Below are 25,835 nucleotides of genomic sequence, written 5' to 3'. Positions count from 1 at the left end.
CTTACCTCACCCTTTTGCATTTAGGACCCTGAATCCTCTGTGTCTGCTGATTTTCCCTGGGAGCAGGATCAGAACCCACATGGTATGCAGCAGCACTCGCAGCCCAACCTTGTGCCACTACAGCATCTTAGGACAAAGCACTGATACCAGTTGTGGTGGGGTGTCTAGCCCAACGTAGCTTGGACCAGGGGTCAAGTCCTTCACAAACAGGCCCAGAGGCCTAGTCCTTTAAACACAGGCCCTGAGGCCTAGTCCTTTACAGTATCCGCACTTACTCCGGGTTGTGGGAATCAGGGGTAGGGGGGGCCGGGCCCACCCTCTCCACCAGGCCCCAACCCAGGGCCCTATCAGTGGTGGGTGGTTTTATGCCTAGGCTGCCCTGGGAGCATGCCCAGCAGGACCACGGGGGAGGGGCGTACTCCACCCAATGGGCATGCTTGCCCCCCTCCTGCTCAGTGCGGGGTGGGCAGACCCCGTCGCACCAGTACAAAACAATCAAGGAGAGCATCTTAGCCTGAAACTGAACAGCCTTTACATTTCTGGGTTTGAATAAGAACCAGGGATTCTCTACATTACAACATTTACATGCTTAGTTCGGTATACAGCACAATTACAGGGAGTAAGCAACAAAAGGCATGAAGACTCAAATAGTACTCTGCTGGGCATGTGCTAAAGAAACCTAGAGATTACAGACTTGAATCTCAAACTCCGTTAACAGGCTGTTAATGATTTGCTCAGGATGGCTCTGGAAGGGTTTAAGAGATGGACTAGAATCCTATTTATCTAGTCATTTAGGGTCAGATCCTCAGATGATGTAAACAGATGTCAAAATCAATGGAGTTTACTTTAATTGGCTTGTGCACATTTATAGGGTTGAAGATCAGGTCCCTCGACCATGCTGAGTTCCTAATAAGGAGGATTCTTTTATTCCATAAATCACTGAAAACCCCTTAAACACAGAGCTCCTTTAACTCACCTTCCACTCAGGTTGTCATTCTGCTTCCCTGAAATGCAGACAAATTAACTAGCATTATTTGTAAGGAATTACCCTCCTTGGAACAAGGGGAACAGGAAGAAAAGGATACATCCCCAGGATAACTGCTTCAAGGCATTTGATAGGTAAGGACTCCCTGGTCATTTCTTTTGCCGTCTCCATTAACCTAGGATAGAAAAAAAATTGGTCAAAATAGTCAACAAAAATTAAATATTCCTCTTACCTTATCCCTCTGGTTTTATGGGGCCCAATTGTCCTTTCAAGGATGTAACTCCTTTGATTCCTATGGAATCACTCCTCATTTACAAGTAGGTCTTAATCTACAGGTAGCCAGGACTGAGTGGCAGCAGATGTATTAGAGAAACCAGATATCTGTGAAGGGTCACCTTTAAGTAATTGCTTTTGCTAGTTCCTTTAATTGCTTTTCCCTGTTTGCCCTCTGTCATGTTCAGGAGAACCGTTCACCAATGGAAACCAATGAAACTATTCATGGAGAAAGGATCTACCAAAATCTGAGCCTCACACTAATCTCTACTCTGGTCATCTGAAGCTCATGATCCTATCTACATGTTCTGTTAGTCTCTAAGGTGCTGCAGGAATATTTGTTGTTTTTTCAATTTGACTAATCTCTACAGAGAAGGTACTATATGTCATGATATGTTTGCACAAGGCATAGGGACTCTAGGTGCTAGTGTAATGCAAATTACCAACACTAGCATAATGCATTCTTATGTCCGTAGTACAACAGGCACGCTTGACATTCTGATTTCAAAACAAATGCCAGTGATACATTCTAATTATTAACAGCAGCTCTGCGTTCATCAGGAAAAGTTGGTACATTTTCAGGTAAGCATTTGTGTCTCCTACAGCAGAAGCATCTGACTATAGAGATGCCTGCCAGCAGAGCCCCAGCTGCTGAGATTTAAAATCCCACCCCGAGGAGTTCACTGCATTCCCAGCATCTCCTCTGCAGAGAGCGAGATCCCCAAAGCAAGAGTTAAAGCAGAGCTGCCATATCTCATGACAGCAGGCGCTTGCACAAGTAACCCCACATGCACCCCATGAATGCACATTCTAAAGCTCCACCCCCCTCAGCAGCCCCAAATCCTCTACAGTTCTTGGGGAATGGGATGGGGGGGCAGCATCCAAACTGTGTGCACTCCCTTCCAGGTCCCTATGAGACAGCTGCAAGGAGACCCCATGAAGCTGGGCTCCAAGGCCCAGAGGGCAGGTTCCCCAAACCTCGCAGTATCCCACACGCAGTGCTTCTGCAACATCCAGTGCCTTCTGCCCCAGAGGAGGAACAGGCCCACTGACGGGGTGGAGGGAAGAGGAGAGGGGGAAAAGGGGGCAATTGCCCCGGGGCCCAGAGATTCAAAGGGTCCGGGGCTCACAGCCAGAGCCTCGGGTTCTTTAAATCACCACCAGAGTGCCACGTTGGGAGCTCCATGCAGCTCTGAGGGCTGGAGGAGGCCCAGTGCCAAACTCCAAGTGGCACTAAGGGATGGCTGCCCCGGTCCCTGCTTTTCTGACCGAAGCCCCACTCCTTCCAGGAGCTCAGAGTTGGCCCCTGTGACCAGGCGGCCCTGCCCTGCACTCAAGCCCAGGGAAACCACCTGGAGCCGGGGGCGGAGAGGGCCCCACCCACACAGCCCTACTGGGCATGCTCCGAGGGGAGCCAAGGTATAAAAGGCTGCTGGCCTGCTCAGAAGGGGCAGACCACGGCCTGAGTTGGAGCTAGTACCCACCGGCCAGAGAGGGAGTTGCCAGGACTGCTGAACGCGCTGCTGCCAGGCCCCAGCCGGGCTCGCCCCCAGTGACGGAGCTGCCGGCTGAGCCCCCCGTGACCCAGGCACCGGACCGGACGCTGCCGACCCTGACGCTGATGGGGGAAGTACCAGTACAGCCACCCGACCAACACCGACAGGTGGGACCACGACGGGCCGGGGGCAGGAAGCGACCCAGGGCAGGGAGCTGGAAAAGCCCCTGAGGGCTGCTGGGAGGAGCCCCCTCTGAGCCAGTGGTGGGAGTCACCCGCCGCTCATAGGGCCCTGGGTCAGGGCCTGGTGGAGAGGGAGGGCCCGGGCCCCCCACCCCTCCTTCCCTGAACCCCAGTGAGTGGGGAGCTCGGCCTGAGGACTAGGCCGCAGAGCCAGCATACTTTGGGACTAGGCCTGTGGGCCGTATTACCCCTAAAAGAGGGGCATTGCACTTTGGGGCTAGGCCTGGGTGAGCTGAACTATGCTCCGGATGGGGGTGGCGACCTCAAACCAGGGGGGAGCCCCCCGACAGCCTGGAGCGCCCTGAATGCCCACACTCGGCACATCACAGCACTCAGCAATTAGCCTGGCTGCACTTGCCGCAGGCTGCCATCTGGGGGGGTTAATCGGGGGGCTGCAGGAGAGCTTCCACCCCGAGGAGCCTGCAGAGTCACCCCAGTCCTCCCATTGGGGGCTCGTACCCCATTCCTCCCTGACCTCCTTCCACTTACCCCTCCCAAGCCCCCCTTCCTGATGTACAAAATAAAGGACACGTGTGCTCAAAAATAGAAATTCTCTTTATTGAGCAAAACTCGGGGAGACTGGGAAAAGGAGGTGGGAGAGGGGAAGAGAGAAGGTGGAAGAAGGGGAGGGCAACTAAAATGATCAGGGGTTTGGAACAGGTCCCATATGAAGAGAGGCTAAAGAGACTGGGACTTTTCAGCTTAGAAAAGAGGAGACTGAGGGGGGATATGATAGAGGTCTATAAAAGTATGAGTGGTGTGGAGAGGGTGCAGACAGAAAAGTTATTCATTAGTTCCCATAATAGAAGGACTAGAGGGGTATGTCTACACTACAAAGTTAGTTCGAACTAACGGACGTTGGTTTGAATTAACTTTCCTAGGCGCTACACTAGCGCTCCGTTAGTTCGAACTTAATTCGAACTAACGGAGCGCTTAGTTCGAACTAGGTAAACCTCATTTTACGAGGATTAAGCCTAGTTCGAACTTACTAGTTTGAATTAAGGAGTGTGTAGCCCCTTAATTTGAACTAGTGAGAGGCTAAGGCTTCCCAGGTTTCCCTGGTCACCACTCTGGCCAACACCAGGGAAACTCTATTGCCCCCCTCCCGGCCCCAGAGCCCTTAAAGGGCCATGGGCTGGCTACACAGTTTGTGCCAGTTGCAAGGCTGCAAGCACCCGTGCCAGCAGACCCTGCACCTGCCACACAATGAGCCAGCCACCCGAGGACTCCCAGCCCTCCACTGCTCCCCAGGACCAGCCTGGCGGCTCCCAAGAGCCTGCCCGGGGGCGCAAAAGGCGGGCGCCCGCTTGGTCAAGTGCAGAGATTGTGGACCTCATCGAGGTTTGGGGGGAAGCCTCCAATGTCCACGATCTCCGCACTAGCCACAGGAACGCGGCCATCTACGGCTGCATGGCTGCCAGCCTGGCCGCCAGGGGCCACCAGCGCAGCCGGGAGCAGGTCCGCTGCAAGGTCAAAGACCTGCGGCAGTCCTACTCCCGGGCCTGCCAGCCAGGGGCCGACCCAGAGGCCTGCCCCCACTACCATGCCCTGGACCGCCTCCTGATTGACCCCAGGGCAGAGGGCCCGCTCCTGGAGACGGAGGAGGAGGGCTCTGAGAGCCAGGAGCCTGCCGCCAGCCTGCCCGGGACCCCCGAGGCACCCCACAGAGCCGCTCGCCTTTGTCGTCTGAGGCCGGGGAGGCGTCCACCTGTGAGTACCATCGTGTTCCCCTTATGTGTACGGGGGGGCTGGGGCAAGAGGAAGCCCTGGGAGCGTGCGCCTGGGCCTTGCCCACCAAGGAGCAGCGGCTGGGGATCCTGCAGGGGCCCTGGCCTTGCAGAGGGGAGCTGGGTTTCACACACCTGGGCCCTTGGGGTAATTGACCGCTGGTCTTGTTGCACCACAGCTGCAGCACCTGGGCCTGCAGGGCGCACCACCCCGCCTGCAGCAGCTGCCCGTGCCTGGGCAAGCAGGAGAGCCAGGAACGAGGAGGAGTTCCAAAGGCGGCACCTCCGGTTCATGGACCACCAGCTCCGCACCCAGGACCACTGGGTCCAGGAGGACCTGAGGCTGTGCCGGAGGAGTCTGGAGGCCCTGGAGGAGCAGGGCCGTGCCCTGCGAGGCCACCTCCAGAGCCTGCTCGACCGCTTCCCATTTCCTCCTCCCCCTGCTCCTCCTGCTCCCGCTCCTGCTTCCTCCACACCCCCTGTCCCCCCTGCCCCCCCCCTCCACAACCATTTCCCACTGACGCCCCCGGACCCTCAGTGTGGCGAGACGGGAGAGGCAGCCGGACTCCCACCCCTGAGCTTTCCTTTCCCTTCCTCCCTTCCCTCCCCTTCCAGCTCCCTCGTCCCAGGTTTCCCCCTCCCCTCTCCCACCCTCATTCCTCCCTTCCACCACCCACTTATGTGAAATAAACAGACATTTTGGTTTCAAAAACAGGTGTCTTTATTTGACAGTAGGTAGGAAGGGGAAGGGGGGTAGGGTGGAAGAAGGCCCCAGTGGGGCATGCAGGGAGAGGTCAGTCCTCCTCCTCCTCCACCAGGAAGCTCTCCCGCAGGGCTTCCCGGATCCGGACGGCCCCCCGCTGGGCTTCCCGGATGGCGGCGGTGCGGGGCTGACCGTAGTGTCCAGCCATGCCGTCAGCCTCAGCCATCCAGGCTGGCAGGAAAGCCTCCCCCTTCCGCTCACACAAATTGTGGAGCACACAACATGCTGCCACCACGGGAGGGATGTTGTGCTCGGCCAGGTCCAGACGGGTGAGGAGGCATCAAAAGCGGGCTTTGTCGCCCGAAGGCCCCCTCCACCACAATGCGGGCCCTGGTCAGCCTGGCATTGAAGGCCTGGCGGGAGGGATTGAGGTGCCCCGTGTAGGGCTTCATGAGCCAGGGCTGCAGTGGGTAGGCAGCATCCCCCACCAGGCACACGGGCATGTCCACGTCCCCAACCCTGATGTGGCGGTCGGGGAAGAAGGTCCCGGCCTGCAGCCGCTGGCACACGGAGGAGTTGCGGTACACCCGGGCGTCGTGTGCTTTGCCGGACCAGCCCACATTAATGTCCATGAACTGTCCCCGGTGGTCACACACGGCCTGCAGGATCACGGAGAAGTACCCCTTGCGGTTGACGTACTGGGACGCCTGGTGTTCCGGGGCACGGATGGGGATGTGCGTCCCGTCAATGGCCCCCCCGCAGTTGAGGAAGCCGAGGGCGCCGAATCCCCGGATGACGGCGTCCGGGTCGGCGAGGCGGACCACCCTCCGGAGCAGCACCCGGTTGATGGCCTTGACCACCTGCGGAGAGAGACACAGCAAAGCGCCAATCACTGGGGCGCCCGGGTGGCTGGGAGCATTCATGCCCTGGCAGTGCCCCGCGCCCCACTCCCGGAAGCAATCCCCCGGCGGCGTGTAGTACGGCCGGGACAGCCCGATCTCTCCGGTGCGGGGCGCTTTCACCTCCTCCCGCCCCCCCCCCCTTTGTCCCTGGGGTGGCCCATCCCCTCCTCGCAGCCCCCTTTCCCCCCGGCTCGGTGGCCGGCGAGTGCCATACCTGCATGAGCACCGCTCTGACGGTGGATCTCCCCACGCCGAACTGGTTCCCGATGGATCGGTAGCTGTCCGGCGTGGAGAGCTTCCAGAGGGCGATGGCCACCCGCTTCTGGAGGGGGATGGCGGGTCTCATGCAAGTGTCCCTTCTGCACAGGGCAGGGGCGAGCCACTCGCAGAGCTCCAGGAAGGTGTCCCTCCTCATCCTGAAGTTCTGGGTCCACTGTCGGTCCTCCCAGCGCTCCAGGACGATGCGGTCCCACCAGTCGCTGCTGGTGTCCAGACGCGGCGGGGCACGCTGGTGCCGGGGCGCCGCCGCGGCTCCTCCACGGCCCCCAGGGCGGCCAGGCGGAGAGGCAGGGGGCTGACGTTCACCAGGTGGTGCCAGGCAGCCTCGAGCCATTGCTGGCAGGCTTGCAGCAGCAAGTCCAGAAAGGGCACCAGAAGGTGCAGGGTGAGCTGTGGCTCCATGTTGCCACCTGCGGCGGCCCCCCCGAAGGGAAGCACCGACACAGACGGGCACAGAGACCAACGCTTTGCTGTCCCTCGGCGAGGTTGGCAAGGAAGCAGGAAAAGCTGAGAACCGGCTGTCCAGGGGGGTCCCTTTAAGCTCGAGCCTCAGATAGCCTCAGACAGCAGCCACACAAAGCAACTACTGACCTGATGCCCTGCCAGAACCGGCTTCAGCTGCCCTTAAATGCCCCCCTGCGTCCAATCAGTGTGGACGCGCTAGTTCGAATTAGCAAAACGCTAATTCGAACTAGTTTTTAGTTCTAGATGCGTTAGTTGGATTAGCTTAGTTCGAATTACTAAGTTAGTTCGAATTAGCGCTGTAGTGTAGACATACCCGAGGATACCAAATGAAATTAATGTGTAGCAGGCTTCAAACTAATAACAAAGTTCTTCTTCACAAAGCAAATAGTCAACTTGTGGAACTCCTTGCTGCAGGAGGCTGTGAAGGCTAGAACTAGAACAGAGTTTAAAGAGAAGTTAGATAAATTCATGGAGGTTGGGTCCATGGAGTGGTATTAGCCGGGGGTAGAAATGGTGTCCCTGGCCTCTGTTTGTGGAAGGCTGGAGATGGATGGCATGAGACAAATGGCGTGGTCATTGTCTTCAGTCCATCCCCTCCAGGGTACCTAGTGTTGGCCGCTGTCGGCAGACAGGCTACTGGGCTAAATGGGCCTTTGGTCTGACCCAGTACGGCCATTCTTATGTTTTTATGTTCTAAGCTCAGGGTCAGGGTCTCACTGTACCACCTTGATTTTCATGCAAACCTGTGCCTGAGTGGCCAGACTGGCAGCTATCCTGCCCTAGATGGCCACTTTCCTGTGCCTAGTGCAGAGGTCGTGGACGTTGGAGGCTTCCCCCAAACCTCGATGAGGTCCACAATGTCCGCACTAGACAAGGTAGGCGCCCGCGTCTTGCGGCCCCTGGCAGGCTCCTGGGAGCCGCCAGCCTGGTCCCAGAAAGAGGCGGAGGGCTGGGTGGCAGCGGGTGGCTTGTTAGTGCTGTGCCAGGTGCTGGGTCTGCTGGCTGGGTGCTGGCAGGCTTGCACCTGGCACAGGCACTGTAGCCAGACCATGCCCCTTTAAGGGCTCCGGGGCTGGGAGGGGAGCAGATGAGTTTCCCTCATGGTGCCCAGAGTGGCCACCAGGGCAACCTGAGGAGGGCTAGCCTCCCAGTAGTTCGAATTAAGTGGCTACACAGCCCTTAATTCGAACTACTTAATTTGAACTAGGTGTTAGTCCTCGTAGAATGAGGTTTACCTAGTTCGAATTAAGCGCTCCGCTAGTTCGAATTAAGTTCAAACTAGCGGTTTGTATGTCTAGCGCCTATTGAAGTTAATTCAAACTAACGTCTGCTAGTTCGAATTAACTTTGTAGTGTAGACATACCCGGACACTTTAAGCCAGTCTCAGTGCAGCTGAGAAAAGGCTTTTGTGCTGATGACACAGTGCTGTCAGTCATTAGGTTATTGCTTTTCTGGGCATCCTGGAAGGATGAAGAGAAAAACAAAGCTTGGGAGAGGCCTGGAAGAGACCCAGAGATGAAAGGGAATCCTATTCATTAGTAGCTGAAAAACTCAAGTGTTAGGAGAAAGGTATTATTTTGACATTCTTTTTTAATCTTAGCCTTTCACACTCCATCCCATCTCTTCTGGAAGAGATCCCAGCACCTCAGAAGCTTTATCATTATCTGCATCTGATCTAGAACAGCTGATAAAGGTGCACCTGTCAAACCCCAGCATCCTATTTTTGCCTTCTCCTAACACAGTCTAACCCCTGTTAAAATGTGCCTGTTTTCTAAGCAGTAGCTCAGTAAATATGGTATCATGGTTCCATGTTTATGGAATTTAATTCCCAATTTGTTTAATTAGAAAAATAATCTTTTCACTTGCAAACTCTACCTAGAATATGAAAGTCAAGCCAGGTCTTCTCTGACTCCTACCGCCTTACCATCAGTAACCTTTTATGTTGTGTAGAGTTCCACCGTTTAGGAAGAAATCAGCAGAAACACAGAGAGCTTGAGCAGTTACAAGTGTCCATTTTATTTCATAACACAAAACTAACTAGAACCAGCCCAAACCGGCTAGGCTGACCCTTAGTGACCTAACTCAGTTACTATAACAACAAGATCTATATCTATAACCCAATACACAACAGATTCTTCCCTCCTTAATAACAATGTCCCTTTAATAAAACAAACACTAACTAAGGAATGAGCATAGACTGTCTCAAATTCCCAGCTAGCCCCGGGGATTATTTTGCCCTATTTATGAGTTAACCTCAACGAAATGTCCAGCTGTTGAAGAAGCTTTCTTTGTCTAGGTAGATTTTGGCAGACGTCAGGTGTTCTTGCACCCGAAGGTGTTATGGGTGCAGGCCTGACAATGGGCTGGGAACTTGAAGTGTGAACAGGTGAGGCTGTCAGATCAGCTTGTTCAGGGAGGGGCTTATGTTCACCGCAGGCGGTGATGGAGAAGGAGAGTCAGGAACAGGTGATTCTTGAACGTGGCTGCTCACTGGCAGTGGGGAGGACAGGCAACTCAACTGGAGATGTGTGTCTTGGGGGCAAGCATAACCTGGCAATAACTGATCTACACGCTACCACCAGATGAGACCCTTTGCAGTCCTGACAGCATAGGAAACAGGTCCTGTCTGAGCAATAATAGTGGCAGGGACCCATTTATCTCCAGGAGCATAGTTCTGAGCCAAAACCGGCTCTCCAGAACTAAAGATTCAGTCTTTTGCTCTGTATGTGCCAGAGGACTTGATCTTGCTGTTGATGTTGCACAATTTGTCATGATTCAAAAAGTTTCAGCAAATCAAAGCAAATATACAGCTGACTTCCCATCATTAGAAAAGCCAGGGACATTTTGGTTGTAGCATGATAGTAAGAAGGTATACAGATGTTTTTGCCTGAGTGCATGTCCTCTAGTGAATTTCAAAGTTTGTTTCATTGTCTGCAGAAACCTTTCAGCCAATCCATTCGTGGATGGGTGATACGGAGCTGAAGTGATGTGATGGATCCCGTTTGCTTTCATAAAATTTTCAAACTCCTGAGAGACTATTGTCACTCACAAGCTGTTCTGAAAGACCAAAATGACAAAAGATTCCCTGTAGTTTTTGGATAGTACTCTCAGCAGTAATGGGTGGCATTATAGAGACTTCTGGCCATATGAAATGCCCATCTATCACCACCAAGAACATGCTACCTTCAAATGGGCCAGCAAAATCAACATGAATACATTGCCACGGTTTTTCAGGCCAGTCCCATGGGTGTAGAGGTGCCAACTGAGGTGCATTCCTCACACCCTGGAATAAAATACAAGCCTTCTCTTCAATGGCACCATCCAAGCCAGGCCACCAAAAATAGCTTCCTGAAATTTCTTTCATGCGCACCATTCCACAGTGACCTGAATGCAGCTGTTCTAACAGCTGTTGTCTTGGTATCTTTGGAATAATGACACGCATTCACCACAACAAGCACTCAGAATGGATTGATAACTTTGTCTTCCTGGACATGTAGGGAACAAGGTGGGTAAGACCCGATAGTTTCATAGAGATGCTCCATGCATGACTAGGTCCATAACTTAAGACAGTACTGGGTCAACACAAGTAGCTCTCTTAACTTGTGTGGCAGTGATGGGTATGTTCCCTACCTATTCAAAGTAGAAGATTTCCTTCTGGCCAAATGTTTGACTGGCAAAGGCAGCCTAGAGAGACCATCTGCATTGCCATGCAGAGTGGATTTCCGATATTTGATATATGTGTTCCAAAAGTCACAATGCCCATTGTTGCACACAACTAGCAGCCAATGGTGGAATACCGGTTTGTGAACCAAAAATTGCCATAAGACGTTGATGGTCAGTGAGAAGTGTAAATGTCTGTCCAAAAAGGTATTGGTGAAATTTCTGAAGCCCAAAAACGATTCCCAATGCTTCATGCTCGATTTGCGCATAGTTTCAGCCTTGCTTAAGGTGCATGAAGCAAAAGCAATTTGTTTCTCTTCTCTCGAAGAAATAATCTGTGACAAGACCACTCCCACTCCATACGGGAAAGCATCACAGGCCAACTGAAAATGTAAGGATGATCAAAATCTGTCAGGATCTCCGAGTTTAGCAATGCATATTTAGTCTTGTTAAATGCAACATCACAGGCTTCAGTCCACTTCCAGGCCTTGCTCTGGTCAAGGAGCTCATGAAGAGGTTTTAACAGTGTGGCTAACTGTAGTCGGTTTGCCTGTCCGGAGGGGTTCCTCCTCCTCTGGCTCAGCGGGCGGCCAGTCCACCCCACTGCGCTGCCCCTTTAAGGCCGGCCCCGTTAGTTCACCGGGCGCAGCCCAGCCCTTAGTTCAGGGGCTGACAGCCACAAACCACCACGGTCAAGTTATAAGGGGTAGTCAGGCCCTTGGTGCTGGGTGTGGCAGTAACCCAACACCGTCAGTTTATAACCACTGGCCAGGCCCTCAGTTCAGGGCGTGGCAACAAACAAACAGTCAGTTTGTAAGCAGGGAGCTCCTTGTTCAGGAGGGGTGTGGCAGTGACGAAGGGGGAGGCTGCCACCCAATCCGTGGGTGGCAGGGGGGGCACAGGCCCACCCACTCCACTGCGCCCCGACCCAGGGCCCTAGGGCAGCAGTGCAGGCTGCTTTGGCTCAGCGGGGGCTCCGGCCCGAAACGCGCCGGCCTAGGGGCCTTTAACAGCCCCCACTATCCCTGGGCCACTTCCGTTCTCCCACTCAGGCGGTACCTGGGTGTCCAGTGGTGGAGGCAGGGAGTCCAGGAGAGTCTCGTCCCACCGGGGCGGTCCGGTCCAGTCTGTGGCCGCTTGCAGGTCACTGGGACTCAGCTGCACTCCAGGTGCGGGCAGGGTCGGGCGGTTGACCAGGCCTCTGGGTCAGGAGCCGTGGGACTCCCCGGCAGCGCCTCCGGTCGAGGTAGCCGAGGCCGTGGCTGGGGCCGCTTCTCCTGGCCCCGGGGCAGGCGCTGGGGCACAAGTTCGGGCTGGCCCTGTGGCTCCGCCGTTGCGTCCAGGTGGGTAGGCTGTCTGTGCGGGGCCTCTGCTTCCCAGGCAGGGAGCCAGTAGTCAGCCTCTGGGCCCCGGCAGGTAGGAGACCCAGGCCAGGCCTCAGTCCCCACTCCCCAGGCTGGGAGTCCCGGAGAGGCCTCTAGCCACTTGGCCGGCTCAGCCCTGACTGAGGCTGCTGCCTGGGCTTTTATAGCCCTGGGCCCGCTCCTTGGCTTCTGGTCAGGTGACAGGGCGGGGTTGGCCTCAACCCAACATGGCGTCCAGAGGGGTTCCTCCTCCTCCGACTCAGTGGGTGCCATTCTACCCCACTCCACTCTTGAGAAGGAGGAGAGGCAGCAGGGTGCAGGGGCTGCCCTCTTCCTTCTCCCCCCCTCTGGTTCCTGGTTCCTGCTCCTGCACCAGCCGGAGCCTTCCCCACCCACCCAGCCGCCTGCCTGCCTGCCTGCTCCTCCTGGAGAACGCTGCTCCTGCTGCTCCGGCCTACCTCCACCACCACAACTACCTGCTGCTGTAGCTGCCACTGCTGCCTGTGGGGAGAGGGAGGGGGCCTTTTTTAAAGATGGGCACCTCATTTGCCTTTTTCCAATCATCCGGGATCTCTCCCGATCTCCATGAGTTTTCAAAGATAATGGCTAAAGGCTCCACAATGACATTTGCCAACTCCCTCAGTACCCTCAGATGCATTAAATCCGGGCCCATGGATTTGTGTATGTTTAGCTTTTCTAAATAGTTCCTAACTTGTTCTTTACCCACCAAGGGCTGTCCACCTCCTTCCCATACTGTGTTGCCTAGTGCATTTGTCTGGGAGCTGATCTTGTCCGTGAAGACAGAGGCAAAGAAAGCATTGAGTACCTCAGCTTTTCCCACATCATATGTCACTAGGTTATCTCCCTCATCCAGTAAAGGCCCCACATCCTCTCTGATCACCCTCTTATTGCTAACATGCCTGTAGAAACCTTTCTTGTTACCTTTCACATCTCTCGCCAGCTGCAATTCCAATTGCGCTTTCGCCTCCCTGATAACTCCCCTGCATTCTCGAGCAATATATTTATTCTCCTCCCTAATCATCTGCCCAAGTTTCCATTTCTTGTAAGCTTCCTTTTTGTGTTTAAGCTCACCAACGATGTCCCCAGTAAGCCAATCTGGTTGCCTACCATATTTGCTTTTCTTGCTGCGCATTGGGATGGTTTCTTCCTGTGCCTTTAAAAAGCCTTCTTTAAAATACTGCCAGCTCACCTGGGCTCCTTTCCCCTTCATGTAAGCATCCCAGGGAATCCTGCCCATCAGTTCTCGGAGGGAGTCAAAGTCTGCTTTTCTGAAGTCCATGGTGTATATTTTGCTACTCTCCTTTCTTTCTTTGGTCAGGATCCTGAAATCTACCATCTCATGATCACTGCTTCCCAGGTTGTCACCCACCTCTACTTCCCCTACTAGTTTCTCCCTGTTTGTGAGCAACAGGTCAAGCTGTGCATGGCCCTTGGTCAGATCCTTCAGCACTTGTACCAAGAAGTTATCCCCAACATTCTCCAAAATCTTCCTGGATTGTCTGTGTACTGCTGTATTGGTCTCCCAACAGATGTCAGAATGATTAATGTCCACCATGAGAACCAGGGCCTGTGATCAGGAAGCTTCTCTCAGTTGTCCGAAGAAAGCCTCATCCACCTGATCCAGTGGTCTACAGCAGACACCAACCACAACATCACCCCTGTTGCTTTCGCCTCTTAACTTAACCCATAGACTCTCAACAGTCTTTTCTCCCTCTAAATACTGGAGCTATGAGCAATCATGCTGCTCTCTTAGGGTATGTCTACACTACCCCCCTAGTTCGAACTAGGGGCGTAATGTAGTCATTCGGAGTTGCAAATGAAGCCCGGGATTTGAATTTCCCGGGCTTCATTTGCATGATGCCGGCCGGCTCCATTTTTAAATGCCGGCTAGTTCGGACCCCGTGCCACGCGGCTACACGCGGCACGGACTAGCTAGTTCAGATTAGGCTTCCTATTCCGAACTAGCTGTACACCTCGTTCCCTTCTGATTTCTTCCCTGAGAAGTCCCTGCCTGTGGAGAGAGCCTGAAAGTGGTTACTTTCCTCTGCGGGAATGGGGGATACCTGAGGCATACAGCTAGTTCGGAATAGGAAGCCTAATCCGAACTAGCTAGTCCATGCCGCGTGTAGCTGCGTGGCATGGGGTCCGAACTAGCTGGCATTTAAAAATGGTGCCGGCCGGCATCATGCAAATGAAGCCCGGGAAATTCAAATTCCGGGCTTCATTTGCAACTCTGAATGACTACATTACCCCCCTAGTTCGAACTAGGGAGGTAGTATGGACATACCCTTACATACAATGCATCTCCTCCTCCTCCTTTTCTTCCCCACCTAGTCTTCCTGAACAGTTTATACCCTTCCATGACAGTGCTCCATTCGGACTCATCCCACCAAGTCTCCATTACTTCAATCAAATCATAGTTCTTTGACTGGGTCAGGGCTTCTAATTCTTCCTGTTTGTTTCCCAGGCTTCTTGCATTTGTGTACAAACACCTTATATAGCCAGTTGATCACCCTACCTGCTCCATTCGAGTCAAGGGTCCTCGTTTGTTGCTCATTCCTCTTTGTTTTTCTTCCCGGTATCCGACTTCCTCACTTACCTCAGGGCTTTGGTCACTGTTCCCCAACAAACCTAATTTAAAGCCCTCCTCACTAGGTTTGCAAGCCTGCCCGCAAAGATGCTCTTTCCTCTCTGAGGGTATGTCTACACTACCCTCCTAGTTCGAACTAGGAGGGTAATGTATGCATACCGCACTTGCTAATGAAGCCCGGGATTTGAATTTCCCGGGCTTCATTAGCATAAGCGGGGAGCCGCCATTTTTAAATCCCCGCTGCTTCGAACCCCGTGTAGCGCGGCTACACGGGGCTCGAACTAGGTAGTTCGGACTAGGGTCCTATTCCGAACTACCGGTACTCCTCGTGAAACGAGGTGTACCGGTAGTTCGGAATAGGCACCCTAGTCCGAACTACCTAGTTCGAGCCCCGTGTAGCCGCGCTACACGGGGTTCGAAGCAGCGGGGATTTAAAAATGGCGGCTCCCCGCTTATGCTAATGAAGCCCGGGAAATTCAAATCCCGGGCTTCATTAGCAAGTGCGGTATGCATACATTACCCTCCTAGTTCGAACTAGGAGGGTAGTGTAGACATACCCTGAGTTAGGTGGATCCCATCTCTTCCTAACAATCCTTGTTCCCAGAATTGAGTCCCATGGTTGAAGAAACCAAAGCCCTCTCTCCGACACCACCTGCATAACCATGCATTTACTCCCTCAATTCGACGATCGCTACCTGGACCTTTTCCTTCAACCGTAAGGATGGATGAGAACACCACTTGCGCTTCAAATTCCTTGATCCTTCTTTCCAGCACTACATAATCTGCTGTGACCCGCTCAAGGTCATTCTTGGCCATATCGTTAGTTCCTACATGGAGAAGAAGGAAGGGGTAGCAATCTGAAGGTTTAATCACTTTCGGGAGACTCTCCGTCATATCCTGAATGCGAGCTCCCGGTAAGCAGCACACTTCTTGAGATTGCAGGTCTGGATGAAGGATTACTCAGTCCCTCTTAAGAGGGAGTCCCCGACCACCACCACCCGTCATCTTTTGGGGGAGGTGTCGTGGAACCCCCATCCCTAGGACTACGCATCCCATGCCTTCCGGTAGATTGTGTTCCCTTCTGATTTCTTCCCTGAGAAGTCCCTGCCTGTGGAGAGAGCCTGAAAGGTGGTTACTTTCCTCTGCGGGAATGGGGGATACCTGAGTTTTCCTCCTTCTTCTAGAGCTTACATGCTGCCTTGTCCTGTACTACCCTCACTGGCTCTTCAGCCTGCTGTGCCTGCAGGATCAAATGTTGCTGTCTATCGAGGAAGCCTTCATCTTCTCTGATGGAACGTAGGGTCAATACTTGGGCCTCAAGTCCTCTAATGTTTTCTTCCAAAATGGCGACCAGATTGCACTTAGTGCAGATGAAATCTGTTCTTTCTTCTGGGAGAAAGACAAACATGGCACATGCTGTGCAGGTAACAACAGCAGACCTATCACTATCCATACTTGCCTGCCTTTGGAGAGATTCCTCAGTTGTTATTAAATGCCTCCTTGAAGGGCAGGAGTGTAGTAAAAAGATTTTAAAGAATTGCAGGTGTATCTCACTCCCTTCCAACTCCCTCTCCAAACTCCCTGTTAGTAGCCCCTGTTCACAAGCTCCCTTCAGAGCTGCTGGGCACCCCATTAAGTAAAATGTGGGTGCTCAACAAGAGACATCTCATAGGACTGAGCTGCCTGTGAGAAAGCATTCTGTTTTCATGCAACTTGCAAACAGACTGAATGAAGCTGATCAGTCCTCAGGTGCCTCCAGGCATGAGCAGTTGACTGAGGTCTAGGGTTGCCAGGTGTCCGGTATTTTCACCTCCTGTCCGGTAAAAAAAAGTCAGAAAATACTGGACACCTATAATGTCCAGTATTTTCAGATTTTTTTCCCCTGTCAAGAGGCACCTGGCAACTCTACCACACTCAGCAACCAGTCTCAGCCCCCAGCTTCCCCCTTTTGCTCTCCCCCCCATTTAGCCCCCTCAAACCTCCCTCCTTCCCACTTACCTGGTTCCATAGGGGAGCTCTCTTCCCGCAGAGTAAGAAAACAAGATAGCCGCCAGCAAAAAAAGACCCCAAAGGCCTTAAACGGGCCATGCTGTTTTTTTTGTTTTGCTTAATAACTGGTGTGGTCCTTTTTTTTCCCCCTCAACAACTCTGGTCCCCCCCCCTTTTTTTTCCTCAACAGTGGGGGTTTTTTTGAGGGGGGGTGTTTGGTATTTTTGGTTAAACCATCTGGCAACCCTACTAAGATCAAACAACTCTAGAATGATTATGGTAGCTAAGGATCTGAACCACTAGCTGCTTCAGTCGTTCAGATAATTGCAATTACATAAGAATTACCCTCCCCCCTATAGTAAGTCAGGGTACCCCAAATGGTCAGAGGATCAAATTGACTTCACTGGCTCTAAAGCACAGCTAACACCTGATCAGATCTAAGCTACTATTACTGGTGAGCCTCAAACAAGCAACTTCTATTCACCTGTCAAAACAGGACCAATATAAGCCAAGTTACAGTGGGCTGAGTTCTCTCTTTGCATTACTGATATACATTTGTTTGCAAATCAGATGCAGGCCATTACTCCCAGCAAGATGACACTAGGGGTGTCACGAAGTGTAGGCACTTCTTTTCTGTCTTCTTCCACACAGCACAGCCTTAGTCACAGTCCATACGCAAAGCCCTTTCAGGAATGGAACAATGAGAAAAACTGAAGCACTTCCAGCATTCATAAAATGGGTGAATAAGGAAAATGACTGAATTAGACCCCCTCGCTGTCAGGGATTTCCTGGTTCTGGGATGTTCTGGTTCAACAAACAATGTTCTATGAGATCTTAAATGAAAATCAGGGTCACACTGGTTGTTAATATCATTGGGAAATTAGGGCTATAAAATCTTGTTTAACCTGTTAAATGGTATGGCCCCGTTTATGTTTAAATGGTTAATTGCTTCAATGGAGCTAGGTAAGGGGTCCACTCCATCCCAGCTGGGCCAGGCTGCTCCAGCTCCCATCGGCTAACCATTCACATCCCTAAGGGAAATATATGTATAGCTACAATAAGGAGTTATGTGGGATGTATACAGAAAATACGTTTTTAGATTCAGAATCACAGCCAAGGTGGAGAAATGGATTTCCTGGAAGGTGAGGAATGTTTATTCACCTGTATCTCTTTCAGATGAAAGCTAAGACAATGGGCATCCTTTCCATAGGAATGTATGGAATTAATGTGAAGTCAACAGGGCAGCACTGACACAGGAAAACCAGCCACTGGGGTGGGGCTTATATAGTACTGTCTGAGTTGATAATCTGGGGGCAGAGGTGAGGGAATAGAAGTAGGAAGAAAGGAAGTCTTCCTCTCATAATGACCCAGACTGGAAGCAGTCACAGAGATGAGTACTGGGTCTGTTTGCCTGTAACAGACAAATGGGGGGAAAAGTATAGTCTTTTACAAGCCATATCAAGGCAAGAAAAATGGGAACATTTCAAGCTGTAAAGCCTGATCCAGTTTCATTTTCACCCTCTAGTAGTTCCACTGGAAAAGGTAACAGGACAAGTTTAAAATGTGTGATGAGGTTGAAGGTTGCTTTCAACTGCGTACACATCCATTGCTCAGCGCATGAGTTAACCCAATCAACTCCCACCTGGGCAAAGCAATAAAAAACAAGGGTACAAACAGAAATGGGAAGAGGATTGTACATCTCATTAGAAACAGAAGAACTGGAAGTTCCCATGAAGGAGACAGAAACATCCATAAAATGAGAGACAGAAATCTGTCTGCCTGAGTAGTTACCTTTTCCTTGCCTAAAATTCCCCCTGTAATCTACATTTGATGCTTTACATTTCATTTCCTGTCCTAAATTGCTGTGCAGCACCGCTGGGCCATGTGGGCCATGTTAAACAGCTGCCATGGGCATGTTGCAATTCTCATATAAGCCCTGATTCTCCATGGCTTTGTCCCTTGTATAGATCTTTACACTTGTGCAAAGGGAGCATACGATGCAACCAACCCATTCCCTCCCTTTTCCCAAAAGCAGGTTCTGCAGGGTAGTGGTGAATCAGAGCCTGTCATTTCGAAGGCTCTTTGTGATATGTAGGAAGAACTGGGTGGAACACCTCAGCTAATTCTTCCTGCTGCCAGCCCCAATGCCCGGAGAGAGTCCTCTGCCACCACACACAATAAGGAGCATTAAGGAATGTTCTGCACATTGGCATTCAAGCCCAACCCACTAGGTACATACTGAAGTGTGTGCACAGCAACACACTTTTTAATTGCAGAGAAAAGAATAAGGGCATATTTCAGCATCTGTCCAGGGCTAGGGGGCATGGTAGAGAAGGACTGAGAATGACAAGAACAATTTGTCCTGTTTACTGCTATTACCCAGGTAAAACACCCTTGAGTAAATCCCTCCTCAGAAGTCACCTCTTCTTTTCCAGCTCTCCCCTGAAGCCACCAACTGATTAATAACCTTCCATTCTGGCTCCCGCCCTCAGTAACCAAAGGCAGCCAGCAGCTGTGCAGGCACCATCAGCAAGGCATAAAAAAAGTCTGTTTTAAACCAACCAAAAGCCAGGCAGTGAGTATTTGCAGCCAGTGAATGAAAATTTCCCTAGCGATGTGAGCATCACTGCACAGCGCCCAGCCTTGGCAGCCAGCACTCTGTGGTGCTGGTGGAGCTATTCTTGCTTTTACATCCTCCCTAGCCAGGCAGCCGGCATCTTCCTCTCATATAATGAAACAGAGTGTGGGCTCAAGCACTTCCTCTCTGCTCAGAGCGACCATATCTCCCTATGCTGAACACAGGTCACCTCAAAGTTACATGCATTCAAGCAAGTTTAATGGCAATCAGAATGAACTATGCAGTGCAAACATTCAATTTAACATTAAGTTGACTTGTCTGACCCCTGTTTAAAAGAAAAACAGTAGCTAGGTTCTTTTTATTTATCTCATCTGTAAGACTTCAGGGTTCACACAGAGAGGGAGGATGCACTCACCCCTACCCTCCCACACGTGCACATTGGGAGGGGTAACACACCCGTACCCCAATCTCACACTCCTCTCTCTGTTCCTGGCTGAGCCCCTTAGGATGGGCCCAACTCACTCGGTACCTGGTGCTGCATCTTCCCAAGGCAACATTTGGGGGGGGGGGAGGGCTGGTCACATGCTCCCCCAGATTTCTGCCAGGGCTCACACCAGAATGTGCTCAGTGGTAACCTTTCAGCACTAAGCATGAGGGCAGGGACGGGAGCCGCTTCTAGCCACACAGTGTGGAAAGGCAGCTAGCACCTCTGGGCTGACATTGACTGTAACAGGAGGCTACTGGGTTCACAGGCAGCAGGACCCAGGGAGCCTGACTGCTCGGGCTTCTGTGGGCAGAGAGGTGGCTCAGCCAGGAGAGGGTGGCTAGGGGACAGAGCAGCTCTGTACTCCCGGGGGGGCAAGCGCCAAGGCAATGGGGAAGGGGCAGGAGACGAGGGTACCTCAGGAATATTAGTGAACCACACCAATCCACAGGCAGGCAGATACCACTTACCCACTTAGAGGTCTTGTTTTCCTAATTTCAAAGAACTGAGTTCCTGTGTGATTGTATCTGGATTTTGCAATTTAAAGTAAAGTAACTTGAAGAAAGATTCAAGACAAATGAATAAAGCTCACTTGGGTGAAGGAAAAACTTTTCAAGTCTCTAAGGGGTAGCTGTGTTAGTCCATAACTGAAAAATAAATAAAAAACAATGTACGGTCCTGCAGCACCTTAGAGACTAACAAAGTATGTATGGTATCATGAGCTTCCATGGGCACAGCCCATTTCTTCAGATGAAAGGAGTAAGGAGTCCAGGGGACAAAAATAGCAGAGAAAGAGAGGGGATGGGAAGGGAAAGAGAAGAAAAAATGGTCAATTAGGGTATGTCTGCACTGTCACCCTAGTTCGAACTAGGGTGGCTAATGTAGGCATTCGAACTTGCAAATAAAGCCCAGGATTTAAATATCCCGGGTTTCATTTGCATGTTTCCGGGCGCCGCCATTTTTAAATGCCCCGTAATTTGAACTATGTAGTTTAAATGCCCCGTAGTTTGCGGCTACATGCGGCACGGACTAGGTAGTTCGAATTAAAGCTCCTAATTCGAACTACCGTTATTCCTCCTGCAAGGAGGTTTAATGGTAGTTCAAATTAGAAGCTTTAATTTGAACTATCTAGTCCATGCCGCGTGTAGCCGCGGGCAGGTAGTTTGAACTACGGGGCATTTAAAAATGGTGGTGCCCAGGAACATGCAAATGAAGCCCGGGATATTTAAATCCTGGGCTTCATTTGCAAGTTCAAATGCCTACATTAGCCACCCTAGTTCGAACTAGGGTGGCAGTATAGACATACCCTTAGAGTGTCTGTGCTAAATGAGAGAGTGAGTAAGTATCCGGTGCTCAGCTTTTGCGTCATTAGGGGGTGGAATGAGGCAGCCAATCCAGGTCAGTTCTTTGTTCAGACCTTGATTACAAACTTGTGAAAAACTTTTTTCACTCTCAGTCATAATTTCCACTGGAAGCATAAAGCAGGTACTAAAAAGCCACCAATTCTCTATTTCTGTTTTCTCAACTGAAGAGATGCAAGTAAAAGAGGTAATTAAATCTGATCCAATAACTAAATGCTACAAGAGAAAATTATGAAGTTTCTGGCCATCTGGGACTCCTCTCCTTTTAGTTCAGAGACAGGGCGAAGGAAGAATCATAATAGAAAAGAGTCTACCTTGTTCATTGCTTCAAAGTGCTCAACCCCCCTTTCATGCAAAAAAGAATCACACTATTCATACAGGTTTTCCTATGGGCAATATGTGGCTGATCATTTCCAAATATAAACAGATGTAAAACATTCACTGCCACAGCAAGACAAAAAGAACATCTGTTAACAATATTCAGTGTGGAAGGAGCCACCTGTGCAGACCACACATGACACTAACAGAAAACAAAAGTGGCAGGGCCATTTCACTGGCTGCACCTCTGACCCTCAGCACCAAGGCCTGAATTTTCAGAACTGAGCACCCAGCAGCTCCCACTGCCTGCAGTTGGCATTGTGGTGCTCAGCACTTGTGAAAAATCAAGCCTGACAAACATGGGTGGTGGGTAACCCCATGGCTGGGCAGGCAAGCTCCCCATGCCCCGCCCCTTCCACCAGTACCATTTAGTACCGTACTTGTTTTGCCTACACAAAACAGAAATTTCAAAGTGAAACTGTGGCATGATGGCCCTCAGTGAGAAACCAAAATGCTACATTTGAAGCCCACCAGGCTTTGAAGCCTAATTAGGTCTGGCTCCAAACGTTGAGTTCTCTAACACCTATCAAGCCGAGTGGGGTATGCCTTTAAAATTCCAAGATCCCGCGGGTGCAGTTCATAGTGTGACAGAGCTCACTGTGTCTGAGAAGCAATCATGCACCAAGGAGTAAAGAAATTCCATGACTAACCCTAGCCTAGGGGATGTGCCCTCTGAAGAGCAGGTCAGCCTCTCAGGTCCAGATGCTGCCGTAACTTCCGCTGGTGCTTTGATCTTTCTGGGCAACCAGACCTTTTCCAACTGCCTGGTTTCTCTAATGCTCACTCTCCTTGGTTTCTCTTTCCACGGCCTTTCCGCCAAATAAAGAGCCAAAAACAAGTTACTGGAGCAGAGAAATAACTGGCAAATGGAGCAAGATGAGAGGCTAAATCAATGTGCTGGCTTGTGACTGTTCATTCCATCAACCTGCCCATGTGCAGTGGAAATAATCAACATTTAGCAGCGGGGAGGAAAGAGGAAAAAGTGCAAATAAAGTTCAGATTAAACTCACAAATGCCAAGAAATTGAGAAGTGCCTCTCCCATAACATCAAGCTCTACCCCAGGGCATGCTCACAAAAGTGCAGGTCTCACTCCAGGGGCTTCTTTTGAGAGATCGGGAGGGCCAGGTCTCCATCTCCATTCATGGCACTTTGCTTCCCAGTGGGGAGAGCAGTAGCAAAAGTCCCCAAGCAGAAATGCCTCAGTGGACTCTGGCAATGGGTGTTGCTTAGTGGCTTAAGATGAGAGGAGAAGGAGGCCTCTTGTATATCCCTGATCATGCAGCTGAGCAAGGACAACCCACTTCCTGGCCGTGGGGCAACCAATGCCTCTTAGGGATGTTAAATATTGGTTAACTGAATAGTCTAGTAACCTTATGAAATGTTATCAGTCAGTCAACTATTCTGTAGTCCCTGGGGGTGGGGCCAACAGCCAGTGTATCAGAGGCAGCAGTGCGGGGTACCCGACAAGAGCTGGACTGCGAGGGGAGCCAGTTTAAAAATCAGCTCCCCTCATAGACCGGCTGAGAAAGAGAGGCCGCAGCGCGGGGCGGCAGCTGTTCCTGTCTGAGGCGGGTCTGAGCTCCTGGACCTGCACAAGCTGGAACTGAGCTGGGCTGCCTGCCCACCCGGATCTTAATACACTTGAAATGCAGAGCTGAAACAGGGGTAGGTACCGGACCCAGCGTCAGCCAGGACTGAGCCGGGCTGCCTGCCCCCCCAGCTCCTAATACACTTTAGACGCAGAACCGCAGCCAGAGTAGGTCCCGAACCCATAGCAAGCCAGGACTAAGCCAGGCTGCCAGTCAACCTGCTAAAAAATGTACTAGCAGGGAGTGGGGGGAAGAGAGGTGCTGGCACTGGGAGCCATTTACTCAGGCACTTTAAAGCCTTCAACTTGCTGTGCTTAGTGGGGTGTGCGTGTGTGTTTTCACAATCCTGAATGAGGTTACAGCACTAAACCCGCCGACAAGGAGAAGTAAAGGGGGCAGTTTTTCCTGGGACTTGGTGATTCTAAAGAGCCTGGGGCTCCATAGCAGCAGCAGCCAGAACCCCGGGGCTCTTTAGATGGCCTTGAAGACCATCATGAGGAACTCAGTGCATAGATGGTCTGACAGATCTCCACACGTGCTAGCAGAGTCAAAGTTATTTCCCTCCTGAATTATCTTCTGCGTTGTGCTTCAGTAAGTGACTCCCGGTTCATTAACTGCTCAGTGCAGTGTAATGACTCTGCCTCCTATCTTAACACCAGATTCAAGGATACTGCAGCATCTTCATGTAATTCTGTATTGCTTGAAGCCATTCTGGGATAGACATGGAGACCTTATAGTTTGGCACTGGTGGCACTGAAGGCTGGAAACAAACAAAACAAAACAACAACAAAAAGGATTAGATAGGTCGTTCCTTCCATGACAGCAGGTAAAACAATGCAGCTCTCTAGGCAGGTGCAAAAAGGGATACAGTTCAGAGCCCAAAAGTGAAAACCCCATCTGAAAGCAATCAGCCCCAGGAAAGTCAGAGCAGATTCTGATCTCAATTACAATGTGAACTATACATTTGCTGCATCTACCCCAACTGACTGACATCAGAGTATGCCCTGGTGGGACCACTGGCATGAGGAACAGGCAGCCTTTAAACAGATTGAGAGATCCTGGCACAGAAACCAAAAGTTAGTGTTTTAAGACAAGAAAAACCACATTAGTTTAGATTAAAGAAATCCCAGTGTTGGATTGGTTCCAAACTCTTCAGAGTATTAACTTCAATTTTAGTCTCTAGTTTTATCGAGAGAGAGAGATGAATGGAGACCAACAGCAACTATGACAATACAGTACACACTTTCTCATCTGCGGGGGTGGGACAGTGATCATTACTGGAGTGCAGCGCTGGACACTGAGACTGTGTCTACTAGGGATGTAAAATCCTATTTTTAATTGGTTAACTGCTTAAGCATAGCGTTTAACCAGTTAATTGATTAAAGGGGAGGACTGGCAGGGGGCCTGCTCTAGCCTGCTGGGTTGAAGCAGCCCCCCTGCCTGATGTGGCTTGACTGGAGTGGTTCCCCCGTGCCTGCCATGAACAGGGGCTGCTCTAGCACAGCCAAAGCAGCCCCTGCTTGCAACCCCTCTGGCCTGAAGCAGATAGGGGCACTCCATCTAGAGTGCCCCTCTCTGTGGCAGACCCCGTGGAGCTGGAGCAGCCCCTTGCCTGTGGCATGTGGGAAGCTGCTCCAGCCCTCCCCAGTTAATGGAACTGGTAAGCAGCACCGGCCAGTTAACCTGTCACATTGCTCATGTCTACACTTGCACTCGCTCAACAAAGTATTTCTCATTCGGGGCGTTTAAAGCACCTTCTCTTCTACCTCTCCTCCCCGGGAAGAACGAAGCTCGGCAGCAGCCAGTGCCCATGTGAATCCTGCCTTGTTGGCAGCAGCGCTCGCTTGCCGGCAAAATGAAACCTGCTCAGGGATGTACTTTGTCAGCAAAAGTGCCACACACCAGTGTTCACACTCACTAATGTCTAGCGACAGGACTCGTGCTGCTGGAAGCTGCATAGAGCAGTCGCACCCTGAGCCCACTGGCAAGGGCACAGTTCATGGACTCCTTGGGCAGCCGCAGCTCAGCTCTCCTCATACTGTCAAGCCTCCCTGGAGCGGTCACAGGGGTGCTGTTCTCTCGAGGGGAGTCCAGCCCCACCACACCTCTGACTATTTAGGTGCCTCCTTGCAGAGGCTGTGGGGAGAAGCATCAGGTGATAGCTTGAAGGTCATTTGGGGCTGGATTTTGAAAGTCAGATGGAGTTAAGAACTTCTTGTAAATTCCACTAAGCACCTAAATAGATTTTAAAATCTATCCCCCAATTCATGGGAGCTCCCAGTGCAGCACAGGCCTGTAAGCGCTGGGCTGGGCTAAAGGGCATGGCTAATACCCTTGTGGGGACTCACTTTTATTTTGAAGCAATAGTGCTGAAGCCATCAAGAAAGGAACTGGTGGCTAAAGAGCTTTGGTCTGGTTGGAGAGCTCACCAGCTTACAATAACCTAATCCTGAGTGGAGCCTTCAAGTGCCCGTTGTCCTCCCTGGCTCACAGGGGGCACTCAGCCATGTACTGATTCAAGCCTTTGGACAGGCCCATCTTCAAGGTCAGTTCTAGCTTCATGCCTGCTTAAAACCAACTTCTCTGAATCAAACAACGTTGTATTAATGCTCTCAGGAGACACACCTCTGTCTGCCCATCACTGCCAGGCTAGGACTTCCCCAGGATATTTACTGAAACTGTTTCTGTGCCAGCGATAAGGCTCATTATTTTACACATCAGTCTTCATCCTTTTGAGCGGATGATTCA

The 25,835-nt window shown here is 51.4% G+C and overlaps 1 protein-coding gene across 1 annotated transcript in view; it reads right to left on the bottom strand.

The window, feature by feature from the left end:
- The window catches only part of VASH2 (vasohibin 2), a 100,632-nt gene that overhangs the window by 52,719 nt on the left and 22,078 nt on the right, over window positions 1-25,835 (bottom strand). Inside the window, exons 3-5 of the mRNA XM_014575269.3 lie at window positions 23,759-23,847; window positions 20,229-20,285; window positions 1,086-1,160 (exon numbers count right to left, since the gene is read on the bottom strand). Coding sequence (XP_014430755.1) covers window positions 1,086-1,160; window positions 20,229-20,285; window positions 23,759-23,847 — 221 coding nt within the window. The remainder of the gene's footprint in view (window positions 1-1,085; window positions 1,161-20,228; window positions 20,286-23,758; window positions 23,848-25,835) is intronic.

This window comes from Pelodiscus sinensis, chromosome 3 (assembly GCF_049634645.1).
Source record: "Pelodiscus sinensis isolate JC-2024 chromosome 3, ASM4963464v1, whole genome shotgun sequence".
Lineage (NCBI taxonomy): Eukaryota > Metazoa > Chordata > Testudines > Trionychidae > Pelodiscus > Pelodiscus sinensis.
Note: the sequence above shows the minus strand (reverse complement) of the source record. Positions and strands in the feature narration are given on the sequence as shown.